General features: G+C 38.9%; 1 protein-coding gene across 3 annotated transcripts in view; it reads left to right on the plus strand.

The window, feature by feature from the left end:
• secisbp2l (SECIS binding protein 2-like) overlaps positions 1 to 5,535 on the plus strand; it is an 89,547-nt gene extending 84,012 nt beyond the window's left edge. For all 3 annotated transcript variants that reach the window (XM_043677423.1, XM_043677424.1, XM_043677426.1), the window contains one exon: positions 1,563 to 5,535. In XM_043677423.1, the coding sequence (XP_043533358.1) occupies positions 1,563 to 2,167 (605 nt within the window). In that variant the 3' untranslated portion in view covers positions 2,168 to 5,535. The remainder of the gene's footprint in view (positions 1 to 1,562) is intronic.
• Positions 5,536 to 14,213: the final 8,678 nt, after the last annotated feature.

The raw sequence follows: 14,213 nt of genomic DNA on the forward strand, positions 1-14,213 counted from the left end.
TAGGTCCATATTATCGGCAGGGTAACATTTGCTTGAGCAAATTTGTGAAGTCTATTGCAATGCACTGCGCTTCAAAATAGTAATAGATTTATGTAATCGGCAGATGCATTGGATTGCTTGTTAAAATTTGGGATTAACGTGGCATTGTTAACAATACTGCAAAGTGCCAAATGTCTTCACTAATTAATTTGTGATTTGTCTTAAATTTTAAAAAGTTGTTTTGAATTTTATTTTATATTTAAAAAGGACAAATACATTATTCTTGGGGTTTTTTGGAACAGATATATACTGCAGTAACAAAAGCTAATAATGCTGATGCTGGAGATCTGAATTAAAAAGGAGTCTGATGAAGGGTAGTTGAATAGTAATGAAACATTAACCCTTTCTCTTCACAGATGCTACTTGACCTGCTGGATATTTCTAGCATTTTGTTTAGATTCAGAGCCATTGAGATGTACAGCATGGGAAAACCTTTGGTCCAACTTGTCCACGCCAATCAGATATCCTAAATACATCTAGTCCCATTTGCTAGCACTTGGCCCATATCCCTCTAAACCTTTCCTATTCATATACAGAGGAATCTCGATTATCTGGCATTCAAATTATCTGAATATCTGATTATCTGGCAAGATTGCAAGGTCCCAATATTTGGCCAAACAATGTTATCCGGCATTCGATTATGCGAAATTTGATTAACCAAGCAAAATACGCCCTGCCCATGTCCTTTTGGATAATTGAGATTCCTCTGTACCCATCCAGGTGCCTTTTTAAATGTTGTAATTACACCAACCTCCACCACTTCTTCTGGCAGCTCATTCCATACACGCACCATCCTTTATGTGGAAAATGTTGCCCTTTAGGTTCCTTTTGAACCTTTTCCCCTCTCGCTCTAAACCTATATCTTCTGGACACTCCCATCCCAGGAAAAAGATCCTGCCTATTTATCCTATCCATGCCCCTCATGATTTTATAAACCTCTATATGGTCTCCCCTCAGCCTCCAACATTCCAGGGAAAACAGACCCAGCCAATTCATCCCCTCCATAGAGTGCAAACCCTCCAACCCTGGCAAAATCTTTGTAAATCTTTGTTTGTATTACAGGTGGTTTTCCCAAATACGATGTGTGCGGTCAAATTTCTGATTGTGGTAAAATTTGTAGGGTCATTTACAAACACTTCCATGCACTTTTTGTTTCAGTTCCATTTCTTTTACAATAGGTAGTGGATGACTTCTGAAAATAACGTGTGTATATAAGGTTTATTTCTATCTTTTGAGGTCATGAAATCTTCTCTCAAAAAATAGCCTTATGGTTTCACTAAAGCTAAAAATTGTGCTTGTTTTTTTTTGTGGGGTTTGTAATATTTGTAAAGAATTTGTGTTCTGTGTACATCCTTTGTTATCATCTTTATTAATCTATGTTATATCATCTTAAAATGCAGAATATTTGAAAATTGAGCTGAAAACATTGCCCTTCTCAAGGATTTGATCATTTCTTGCATTTTTTAAAAAGTACCTTTGAATTGTCCATTCATAATTTTAAAATGCATTTTTTTTAAACTTAGAAACCAACTGGCGAAACATGGTAGAAGCCACTGACGCACCTGAATGTTGCGAGAATGAGAAACCCATATCAAGTGTGACCACTGGCCTGGATAAGTCTTCAAGTTTACCAGCAGCTGTAGGCAAAGCCAACAAACCAATCCTGGGAATAACCACTAGTTCTTCTGTGGGTCAGGCAACTCGCGCTACAGACAAGGAAGAAGGGAAAACAGATGATATATTAGAATGGGCCTCTCAGCAGAGCACTGAGACAGGATCACTTGATGGTAGCTGCAGGGATATTCTTAATTCTTCCATGATCAGCACCACCAGCACTCTTGTACCCGACATGCTTGAGGAGGAGGAAGATGATGAAGAGGAGGAAGAAGATGACAATGCTGCTGAACCTGTTACCATAGTGGTCACATTTAGCAGCAGAATTGATGATTGGGTATCAGAAGCACAAAAAACACTGGAAACATTGCAGCTCAGCAAAAATATTGATAGTACAGAGGAAGATCACAATGGGCAAAGTGACATAGAAGAACTAGATGCAGTGGAACAGATAGATGTAACTACAGATAGTGAAAGCTCTCAACTTGCAGAACCAGAAAGTCAAACCTGCTAATAATTTTAGATCCTGGACCAGCAGCTCTTGCACAGAGCACAATTTATTTTTTTAGGTAGACTCATGGGATTACGAAAATCGTTTTGTCAATTTTTGCATTGAAACATAAGCTACTGTTAAAAACATTTTGCGCCCATTTACATTTTATTTGGAACAGGTTAATATTTGGTTTAGTATAGAATTTTTCCAATTCAGTTCTGTAAAATATGTGTGCATATCTGAAAGTCATAGTTACAAGCCACAAAATATTTAGATTTTTTTCTTTATATATTTAACATCCTTTGTTTAATTGGTTTCCCCTCTTGCAGGTCAACTTACTTTGGCCTTCTGATCGAAGTTATATTGAAATTTTACTTTAAAATGTAATTAATTAAGCCTCAGTAGCTGCTTTAATCAAATTTCATAGCTAACTATACGAAACATTTTTGTGAGCAATCATTCGAGTCTACTTAAGGATTACTGTAAGCAAAACAATATATCAACAACCTCAGGAACACATAAACACACATAGGAACAGTTAATTTAAGAACTTGCTGTTTATAACCTTGTCATTTCAATCTCACCGATATATGATCTGAATTAGCAATTGTACAGAAATCGTAAAATTTTGTTAGCAAGTTTGTCTCATCTCACAACCTGTCCCACATTAAGTTGTTTTGTGTAACTTAAATTGCAAAATAAATGGATTGCTTTCTGGATGGTTTATGGAAATACTTTCAGAATCTCTGGAGAAAATGTAAAAAAATGGAGAAAAGCCAGTAGTTTTGTTTACAAGAAATTCAGACTCTGAAGTGGTAGTAATTTCATAGAATTTGATTTAACTCACTGTAAAAGTTTTGTCTGTTTGGAATAGCAATGATGGTGTTTTTAAGAAATCTTCTCCTTGTACAAAATACTTCTTTTCATCTTCAGAGTCCAGTGGTGTCCAGTTATGTGCAATAACTTGAAACTGATAGAGTTGCATGTAACCACATTTGCTTATAATAAAATGATTGATCCTATTGGCTGTAAAAAGAGCATTACTGGGATGTGATGGATATTATCTAATCCTGCTATAAGCAAACTTTAGATAAATATAGAGCTGACTTGTATTCAGAAAGTTGATTAAATGTTAAGCTTCCTAATTCCCAAATTCTAAATTCCTATTTCTTCCTTCTATCCATTTGCCCAAAGAAATATTTGGGTTTAACCTGAAACAATGTGAAACGTTTATATTTATAAACTATATAAGTATGTCCTTGTGTGTATGGGATGATACCTAGAAATACTATAATTTTAACTGAGATGAACAAGCAAATTTCTTTGTAAAACTTTCATTAACAGCATTGTGCTGCATATGTTTACATAAACGTGAACGATGACAATTGTAATTATCTTGTTGATCAACTAATGGTTCCTTTGTACCTGATCAGGCTTGCAATTTCTGAGAATGCAGGTTGAGTGTGTTTTTCTACAAAATTTCAATTTTGGGCCTCTTGTATAGTTACAATTGTACCTGTGATGCTGTCACTTAAGTAATGCTGACAGTAGTAACTGAGTTATATACTCATTTGAACATCTTTGTGAATTTCGTTACTGAGGTAATATTTTTAATAGCATTTGAAAATTGAACCTACATTGAAAGGTAAAATCTGAGTAGCTTAGATTCTTTTACATTGAAAAATATTTAGCAGAGTTCATATGCATTTGGGCAAATCATAACCTGTGACTTCACTTGCATCATGACCCTCCTGCAAATTTATTTTACATTGAATTGATGGCAGTCATTTTTGTAAATCCACAGGATGTATTGTATCGGAAAATACACAGGAGAGAAAGGGGCAGCATATTTTTGTCATGAAAAGTTAATTATCAGATCTTCAGTTCTGCTTGACTATTTACTAATAAAAATGTTTGCTAGTTGCAATCGAATGTAAATAAATTATGCTTTTACGAGTATGAATTGTAGGGCTTAAATGAAGTGTGTATTAACCAATTGTAGAATTTCTTTGGCGTTTCTCAACTAACATAAACTGACTCCTACAAGTGTTATGTTAAAAATGGGCAGCACTATGTTGCACATCTACCTAAGCTAAATTTTTATATGGCTTTTGATGAAACCAAATCAGATTAAATTTGCATCATATTCAAGATGGCATGGAAATCCTGATTGGTGGATCTTTCAGCCATTCATTTATCTAAAGAAGAACATGTTTTCACTATGAAAAGTTTGTTGCTTTATAGAAATGATGGGAGAAAACTACTGGTGTATGGCAATGTTTTACAAATGGTGTTTTCTGATTCCACAATGATGCATTTAGATGTGCTTGGAAGTTTATAGTTCCTGGTAGCACCAGCAGGTGGTGTAGACCTTGATCTATAGCAACACCTGGTGCTTTTAAAACTTTTAGAAAATATTTCTAACCTTTGTAAAGAGACTTCCTTTATCATTTGTTTGATATGGTTAACTGCATTTGTAAATTTATATCTAAAATAGAAACATTAGTATACACTACGGTGGGGACTTTTTGAACAATCTCCAGTATTTAATTCTTAATAAACGACTAATATATTAAGCAAAGCAACTTTTAAAATGATTTGGTTACCTTGTCCAACAATTTGGCTCCTTTCTAATGTGGGCAAATGACCTGAACAAGTTTAAATTCTACACTTATTACTTCAAATGGAAGAAGATACATTCCATCAAGCTGATAGTTATAAATCTAAAAACGCTATACAATTTGAAATTTGAGCAGTGGGTTATCTGTAGCTTATACAGTAATACAGTGTATGTAATCCAGTGGATCTTCCATGTATCCCAGTTAATAGGAACCAATTTTTTTTTCCATTGCCCAACTTTTGAACAACAAAAGATTGTACGACACAAACATTTCTGTTTGGAAACATTCCCCAGTTTGCATCCCAGTGAGTACAGGATTTGTTATATTTTGAATACTCAATGCTAAAGCAATTACAATTGAGAGGAGTGACCTGACCATAAATTGTATTGATTAGAAATATTAGCCAGATTTGTTTAATCCAATCCTATAAATTAAGCCATGCCATTATGTTTCTGTCAGAGGCAGAAAAACCTGAGATTGTTAACATTCAGTCATGTGCCTCTCATTGTCTCTTAAATAAGAAATAGTTAATATCTTTGTATTTTATTGTCACATAAGTTATTTTTAGAATATGAATCAAAACAGAAAAACAGGTGCAAAGTAAAGATTTGAAAATTAGTTATATGAAGGGTGATCTGTTTTTTTGTGCTTTAAATGACTAGCATACTGCATTGTACATAATTCAGTAATTAAAAAGGCATACTTTGCACTATGTAAATATCAGTTAATTTTCCCTTCTGTAACTAATAAATTATCCAGATTATTGAAGTTTTTCTTGCATTGTGTAATTCATTCATAGTTCATTTGATGCTCTCAGCATTGAAAGAGGGGTTTAAAGGTTAACTCTAAGATTGCTTCGCTTCCACAACGTTTACTCTGCTGTACAAATTATTTTTATAGTTGTAGAAGGTAAATAAATTTGTAGTTATGCTGGAGAATTGTAGAGTCATTCTGAAGAATCATGGGTGAATAATAATATAGTTCTATACTTGTATCTAGTATATTTTTATATAAGGCCCTCCTTTTATGTGTAACATCTGTATTGTATTGTGCCTTTCAGTAAATCAAAATTCTAGTATGATCTGCCATTCATTGTTAGCATTACTCATACAAATCTGAATTTTTAGATCCAGAATCTTAACATAATCGAACATAATTAGAACCTGTGAAATGACAAACCAGTTTGAGAACAAAAATCAAGTATTTAAAGAGCCAGTTTTATTTTTCATTTAAGTTGAAATGTTCACTCCGATTATCGTTTTGTTTGTCTCCTTGCTCTATGATCTTTAAGAAGCCTAAAAACTTTGCAGAAGCTTTTCTTGATAACATTGTGATTAAAAGGTTTCAAGTTGCAGCAATATCCCTGCTGCATAAGGTTTATACTGTGGTTTTTAATTTGATTAATGACGTGCTTCAAAATAAATGACCTTTCCCAACAAGGGGTTACTTTTCTCTCCCAAATCCACGCAAGAGTATGGTTCCTGAAAAAGTATGCTTTATGTTGCTCCCCAAATAGCCTATCAATAGTGAGCCTTAATGATGTCTCTCAGATTTTCTGACAACAGACCCATCACAGTTAATTCCAAACTAATTCTTTGTGTGAAGTTGACAAGATTTTACTTTAAACTAGATTCTGCAACCAAATTAGTCTTCATTTTTCCATCTAGAGTTGGAATCCCCTACAGAGCTTTGAAACAGTCACCTGAATGCTGTAGCTGATAATAGTTGGCCTATTAATATTCCTGAGCCCTCAGGTATTTGGACTGAAGTAGTACAAGGGTATAAAGGGTGGGTTCTTATTTCAGTCCTACCATATCTGGCACCTGTTTTGTATAGGAGAAAGTGAGGACTGCAGATGCTGTAGAAGTTGAGTCGAAAAGGGTTACGCTGGAAAAGCACAGCAGGTCATGCAGCATCGGGGGAACAGGAGAGTGGACGTTTCCGACATAAGCTCTTCATCAGCCCTTCCTGTTGTGTATAGCTAAACTGATTGATTATTCTTCAGGAAGTTTACTGGGCCATGCAGTACTAATGGTCTGGATACTTCTGTTTCTTTACATCTGGTAAACATGAAAAATGCTGTTGTTTATATTTAGAGTCATAGAGATGTACAGCATGGAAACAGACCCTTGGGTCCAACTTGTCCATGCCGACCAGATATCCAACCCAATTTAGTCCCACCTGCCAGCACCTGGTCCATATCCCTCCAAACCCTTCCTATTCATATATCCATCCAGATGCCTTTTAAATGTTGCAATTGTACTAGCATCCGCCACTTCCTCTGGCAGCTCATTTCATACAAGTACCACTCTCTGAATGAAAACGTTGCCTCTTTTATATCTTTCTCCTCTCACCCTAAACCTATGCCCTCTAGTTTTGGACTCCCCCACCCCAGGGATAAAGCTTTCTCTATTTATCCTATCCATGCCCCTCATGGTTTTATAAACCTCTATAAGGTCACTCCTCTGCCTCCAACACTCCAGGGAAATCAGCCCCAGCCTATTCAACCTCTCACTATAGCTCAAATCCTCCAACCCTGGCAACATCCTTGTAAGTCTTTTCTGAACCCTTTCAAGTTGCACAACATCTTTCCGATAGGAAGGAGACCAAAATTGCACGCAATATTCCAACAGTGGCAAATTCAGCAATTTAAATAGATGCAAATATAATAACACAAACTGCAATCAAAAAATCTGGGGAGACCAAATTGAGGGAACGTTGCGCCGAGCATCTTACCCAGGCCTGCAGGGGCCAACCTGACCTCCCAGTCACCACCCATTTTAATTCCCTTTCCTACTCCCTTTCTGACATGACCATCCTTGGCCTCCTCCATTGTTGCAATGAATCAAACCGCAAATTGGTGGTACAACACCTCATCTTCTGCTTGGGCAGCCCAGACGACTCAACATTGAGTTCTCCAATTTCAAATAACCTCCCATTCTTCTCAGCCACCTACTGGATTTGTCCGTTCCATCGAACAATCGGGTTGTACCCTCTACCTGTCTCCACCTATTCCCACCTCACCATCCTGCATCCCACACCCCCTTACACCCAGCTCCAGTCCTGAAGAAGCGTTACACACAAAACGTCAGCTTCTCCATCTCCTGATGCTGCCTGGCTTGCTGTGTTCTTCCAGCCTCTTGCTTGTCTACCATCAAAGAATCTAGCAGCTATCACCCATATGGTGTCAATTTGTCATTGCAATATTTTTCAAAATTGCATTGAAGTAACCAATAACATAACTAACTAACAAAAATTAATTAACAAAATACTTAATGCAAAAATCCTGTGATATAACTAAAATATCATAAATCAGCAGCTCATTGTTACTGGTTCAGCAATTCTTTATTTGCTTCATTTTAATAACTAATCCCCAGATTTTTAGTTTCTAAATACACACTACAAAAGCAGTGAATTATCAAGTTGTAGCATTTCTATTTCTAGTTAATTGAAATAAAATCTGTAGTCAATTCTATTCGACTTTGTAATATCTCAATTATCTCTTTAAGAAATCATAAGACCTTCAAAATCATGAGGGGTATAGACAAAGTAGATAGGGAAGAACTATTCCCACTGGAAGAAGGAACCGGAGGACACTGGTTTAGGTAACTAGCAAACGAATCATCAGTAACCTATAAAATGTCTTCATGCAGCACATGGTTAAGGTCAGAAGATTCTGCCTGAGAATATTGTGAAGGCAGATTCAATCAAGATCTTTGAAAGTGAATTTGTGAATTATCTGATGTGGACAAAAATATAATATTTGCAGGACTCTGGTGAGAAGGCACATGGTCAGGAGTAGGTAGAGTTGCAGAGCTGGAATGGACATGATGGGCTTAATGGTCTCCTGCATTTCCATGATTCTATAACAGGATTTATAATGAGAAGATTATAAGATCAGATGGTGCACTCAAAATATGATACATTAGCATATGTGTGTTGCTTTCACCAGTTGCATGTTCAGGGTTTCAGCAGCAGCTAATTGCAAGTTATGCAACTCATGAGAAATCCTTCTGAATAATGATGTGTTGTCTGTTAAAAGAAATATCTATCTTCCATGGGTGGGTACAGCTTTCACATTTGAATGATTTGTCTCTGGTGTCTGATTACTTCGTAACCATAAATTGTACTCCCAAAGTCTTGTTTTATTTGCACAAGTTGTGTTGTGAGGCTCGAAGAGCAGAATTAGGCCTTTTTATGTGTTGAATCTGTCCTGCTGTCTCTTAACCAAGTTTGAATAACTTTTCTAAAATCAAGTAGTAAGAAAAAACCACATTTTATCTGATCCTTGATACTATCACAGTTGTCGAGCAAGATTAAGATTCTGTCGTTTTGAAAATTTTTTAATAACTTGGTCACTCTCCTGGCCTTTTGAGATGTTGCATCACAGAGTTTTGAGTTGCTCTGTGCATTGCTTAATTCAGTGCTTTTTTTTTGTAAATATTTTTATTGAGAAAAAGATTTGTAATTTTTTACAAAATCACTACAAAACAATATAACAATCTTATAACAACAATAACAGGAAATAAACTACTACTCTACAAACCACTGAGGAGAATGGAAAAAACAACCTACGAAGACTACAATTCAATAAATAACAAAAAAACTAAACTAAACCAAGTTGAACCAGGGTAACAAATTACATTCAGTTAAGTTACCGCACTCAGGGCAATCCTACCAACGCTCCCCATCATCGGGAGCATCAGTAGGCATGCTCATATTTGGAATTCTTCCTCCCAGGGGCACCTGGCCTGCCAGACATAGCCCTCATGACTGCAAAAAGGCCCTGACCAATATAACCGACAAGTCTGCATCTATATAATTCAGAATGGGCTGCCGCGTTCTATAAAACAGTTCCAGCTTCTAGTACATCATATTCATAAGGAAGTCCAGGGGGGGATGGGCTCCATAACTAATCTATGCCACCCCCAAAGTCCTGGGGGATTCTTCAACACCCAGTTTATTAGAATGTTCTTCCTCGCACGGAATGAAAGAATATTAAATAGTTTCTTCCCATGCGTGTCCAAAGAAGGGCGATTTGGCAAACCCAAGAGGAGGGGCACGAGATCCACCTTGACCTCCGTTCCCAAGACTCCTTCCAAAACACTCACTATGGTGCCTAATACCTGCGAAGCTTGTGGCATGACCACAAGCAATGAGTAAGAGTGCCAACATCTGCTTTACATTTGGGGCACATTGGGGATGCTCCTGTCTTAAATTTCACAAGCCGCTCCGGTGCCAAATGAGCCCTGTGGAGTACCTTCAATTGCATAGCCTGCATCCTATTACAAATTGAAATCTTCCTTCCGTTCACCCAAATACCCTGCCCCGCCTTTGAAGAGATCTCATCCCCCCAATTCTTGAGTCCAGATTTCGCACAGCTGCTCAATGTCCTTCAAGACACTACCTCCTAACAAATGATAGAGGGTGCTGACCGAGAGAGCACCCATGGACTGAACCACTCTCCTCTCCATATCCAACTTATAGGGACTAACCATTAATGTAGTCTTTTTCTGTGAAGTCCCTAATCTGAAAGTAACGAAAGAGGTCCCTCCTAGATAGTTCATATTTCTGGCTTAGCTGCTCGAAAGACATCATGACCTCCCTGTCAAATAAATCTCCCAAACAGGAGATTCCTCTACACTCCCAGAGCCTAAAGCCAGAGTCCATTGACCCCGGCTGGAATCCTAACATTCCTACTATAGGAGTGAAAGGGGAAGTTTTTTTGTAAATTGTCCTCACTTTGTTGCATCATTCTCCATACTTTACCTGTGTTAAGGACAATTGGATTTCTGCAATGGTCCATAACAGTCCTCATCTTGTCCATTAACAACAAATTGATGAGAGGGCATTTTGCCTGGAAGGCCTCGGTGTCCAGCAGATTGACTGCGGGTCCTGGCAAGCCCAAACAGCCACATAGAATAGTAGGGAACTCAATTGATATTCTTAAAATCTGGGAAGTTCACACCTCCCATCCCCTGCAGAAGCTGAAATTTGGCAAGCTTAATAAGAGGTTGCCTATGATGCCAGATGAAAGATCCAAGCCAATTGTAAAGCCTCTGTAGTGCTTGCCTAGACAGCATCCAAGGGAGCATTCGCATGGGATATAACAAACGAGGAAGAACATTCATTTTGACCAGAGCTATTCTACCCAACCAGGATATTGGAAGATCGTCCCAGCGCTGAAGATCCTGTCTTATGTTCTCTAGCAACTGCACAAAGTTAGCTGTATATAATTGATCGAAGGCCGGGGTGATAAAAATGCCTAAATACAAGTAACCTCACTATGACCACCTGAAAGGGAGACCATCCCCAAGATCAGATTTTCTAACAAAGCCCCCCACAGGTATAGCCTCCGACTTCATGAAATTGATTTTATACCCTGAGAAAGAACCAAATAGTTTAATCACTTGTATTAAACAGGGCACAGATATCATAGGATCAGTTAGAAAGAGAAGAATGTCATCCGCATAAAGGGTGATCTTATGCCTTCCTGATCCTACCTCTGGAGTAATAATATTGGGCTCCCTCTGGATGGCCCCTGCCAATGGCTCAATCACCAATGTAAACAATAGCAGTGAGAGACGGTACCCTTGTCGGCTGCCTCTACCGATACCATAATTGTCAGACCTTATACCATTAGTGAGAACTGCTGCTCTCGGGTCACTATATAACACTGCCATCCACCTGACGAAAGCCCCTCCAAGACCAAATCGCTCTAGTACATAAAAGAGGTATGGCCACTCCACCTGGTCAAACGCTTTCTCTGCAGCCAGGGAGACTACCAAGCCCGGAATCTACCCTTGCTGGCATACCTGAACCATGTTTAATACTCTTCTAATATCGCAAGGTTTGTGAAGGTTTGTAGCTCAGGTTGAGGTTTAGGGTGTAGGTTTGCTCGCTGAGCTGTAGGTTTGATATCCAGACGTTTCATTACCTGGCTAGGTAACATCATCAGTGGCGACCTCCAAGTGAAGCGAAGCTGTTGTCTCCTGCTCTCTATTTATATCTTTCTCCTAGATGGGGTTCCTGGGGTTTGTGGTGATGTCATTTCCTATTTGTTTTCTGAGGGGTTGATAGATGGCATCTAGATCTATGTGTTTGTTTATGGCGTTGTGGTTGGAGTGTCAGGCCTCTAGGAATTCTCTGGCATGTCCTAGAGGCCTGGCACTCCAACCACAACGCCATAAACAAGCACATAGATCTAGATGCCATCTATGAACCCCTCAGAAAATGAACAGGAAATGACATCACCACAAACTCTTCTAATATTATTAGACAACCCATGACCCTTACTAAAACCTGTCTGGTTCTCCTTTACGATGAAGGGCAAACACCTCTCCAAACCTAACATTTTCGACAGAATTTTAAAATCCACATTCAGTAACAATATGAGCCTGTACAAAGCGCAATCCTCTGGGGCTTTCCCTTTATTGAGAATAAGAGAAATATTTGCTTCTCTCAGAGAGGATGGGATGCAGTCCTGACTGTACGAGTAATTGTACATATCCAACAGTGGCCTGGCCAGTGTGTCTATAAACTCATTGTAAAACTCACTTTGAAGTCCGTCTGGGCTGGGCGCTTTGCCACTCTGGAGCTGCCTCACCGCCTCCTGTATCCCTTGGATTGTCAGAGGGGCATTCAAAAAGGATGGCAAGGTCCAGGGTTTTAAAAAAGGACTCCATCTTCGCCAATCTGTCCTCACAGCCCTCCGACTAGTACAGCTCAGAGTAGAACTTCCTAAGAGTATTAGCACTCTCTCTAATGGATGTGATAGATTGAGGGGCATTCTTCTTTCTGGCCAGTTAGGCTAAATATCTACCTGGTTTATCGTGTATAATCTCTGTTTCGCAAAGGAGATATCCCCTTTTGCTGTCTGGGTGAATATCACATTCAAAGTAGCCCTGAGGGCTGTAATCCGCTGCAACTTTGTTCCAGACAGTCTGTCAAAGAATGCTGTCTCAGCTGCCTTCAAGCGAGCCTCAAACGTATGCTGCTGCCCTCCTCTCAGCTGCTTCTGTGTAGCCAAGTCATAAATAATCAAATCCCTTGCATAGGCCTTGGCAGTCTCCCAGAGCACTGATGGATCACTGGCCGTATCTGAATTAATGTCCCAAAAAAATTTAAATTCCCACAAAAAATATTCAATAAATTTGTTGTCCTTCAGGAGGAAAGGATCCATGCGCCAGTGCCGGGAGCCTGTCCACTACCACCGGCCTTTACCTCCATGTTCACTGCCGCATGATCAGAAATGGCTATGTTCCCAATTCTACAGGACAGCACCAAATTCAGAAAGGTCAATGGGGCAAGAAACATGTCAATCCTAGTATAGCACTTATGTGGGTAAGAGAAAAAGGTGAAATTCCGACCCTCAGTGAAGATATCTCCATACATCCACCAATCCCAGCTCCCTGTTCAGGTCCACCAACTGCCTGGATTGCAGGGACATACCCACAAGGCCCCTGGGCAGCCTATCCACTTTGGGGTCAATAAGTCAGTTAAAGTCTCTCCCTATAATTGTATGACATGCCCCAAGGGCCATCAATCTGGAAAGCGCATCCATTAAAAATTTGAGGGGATGTGCCAGGGGACAATATACACTCAAAATCCCATGCTCCTCTCCATGTATTAAATCTTTAAGAATCATAACCTGCCCATTTTCATCCTTAATTTATCTAACAGTTGAAATGGGAGATTCTTCTGGATGAATATAGCAACTCCTCTACTTTTCGAATTAAAGGATGAGAAAAACACCTGTCTGAACCCTCCCTGCTGTAAATTCAAGTGCTCCTTATCAGTTAAATGTGTTTCTTGCAACAAGGCTACATCGACCCTCTTTTTTTCTAAGGCTTGAAAATATCTTTTTTCTCTTAATTGGTGAATGACTCCCCTTAACATTCCAAGTGCACCATTTAAATGAATGGTTAGTCACAGCCGTCTGAAACAATCCGTGAAACTACCCCCCTCCCCGGAAGGAAGAACCCCGCTCATAGTGCGCCAAGTGAAAACAGCAAACAGTTCATATAAATTTAAGAATCCCTGCCAATAGAGCACAAATGAAAGGAGACTTGCCCCCTTACCCACAGGGGGCGCTCATGCTACTCACTAACCCCTCCATGGCTCCTACTAGCTGAAGCCGTGCCCCAGCACCGGACAACACAAAGTAAAAAAATGTTACACACATCTCATAACAAGAAAATTAAAAGTGGGCACTCAACCCGTCCCATTCATACTGTAACCTTAGGCACTCCTGATAGAAAAAAATATATAACCCCCTCCAACCTCCTCACCCAACTGCCACCCCCCATCCCACACGAAGGGAGAGAAACAAAAAGGAAATGATGAGAAAAAAAAACAAAGGTTAACGGGAGGGGAGAGAGAAGGGAGAAGAGAAAGAAAAAGAAAAAACAATTAGGACCCCCAAATGTAAAAAGAAACCCCGACAA

Source organism: Chiloscyllium plagiosum, chromosome 36, assembly GCF_004010195.1.
Source record: "Chiloscyllium plagiosum isolate BGI_BamShark_2017 chromosome 36, ASM401019v2, whole genome shotgun sequence".
Lineage (NCBI taxonomy): Eukaryota > Metazoa > Chordata > Chondrichthyes > Orectolobiformes > Hemiscylliidae > Chiloscyllium > Chiloscyllium plagiosum.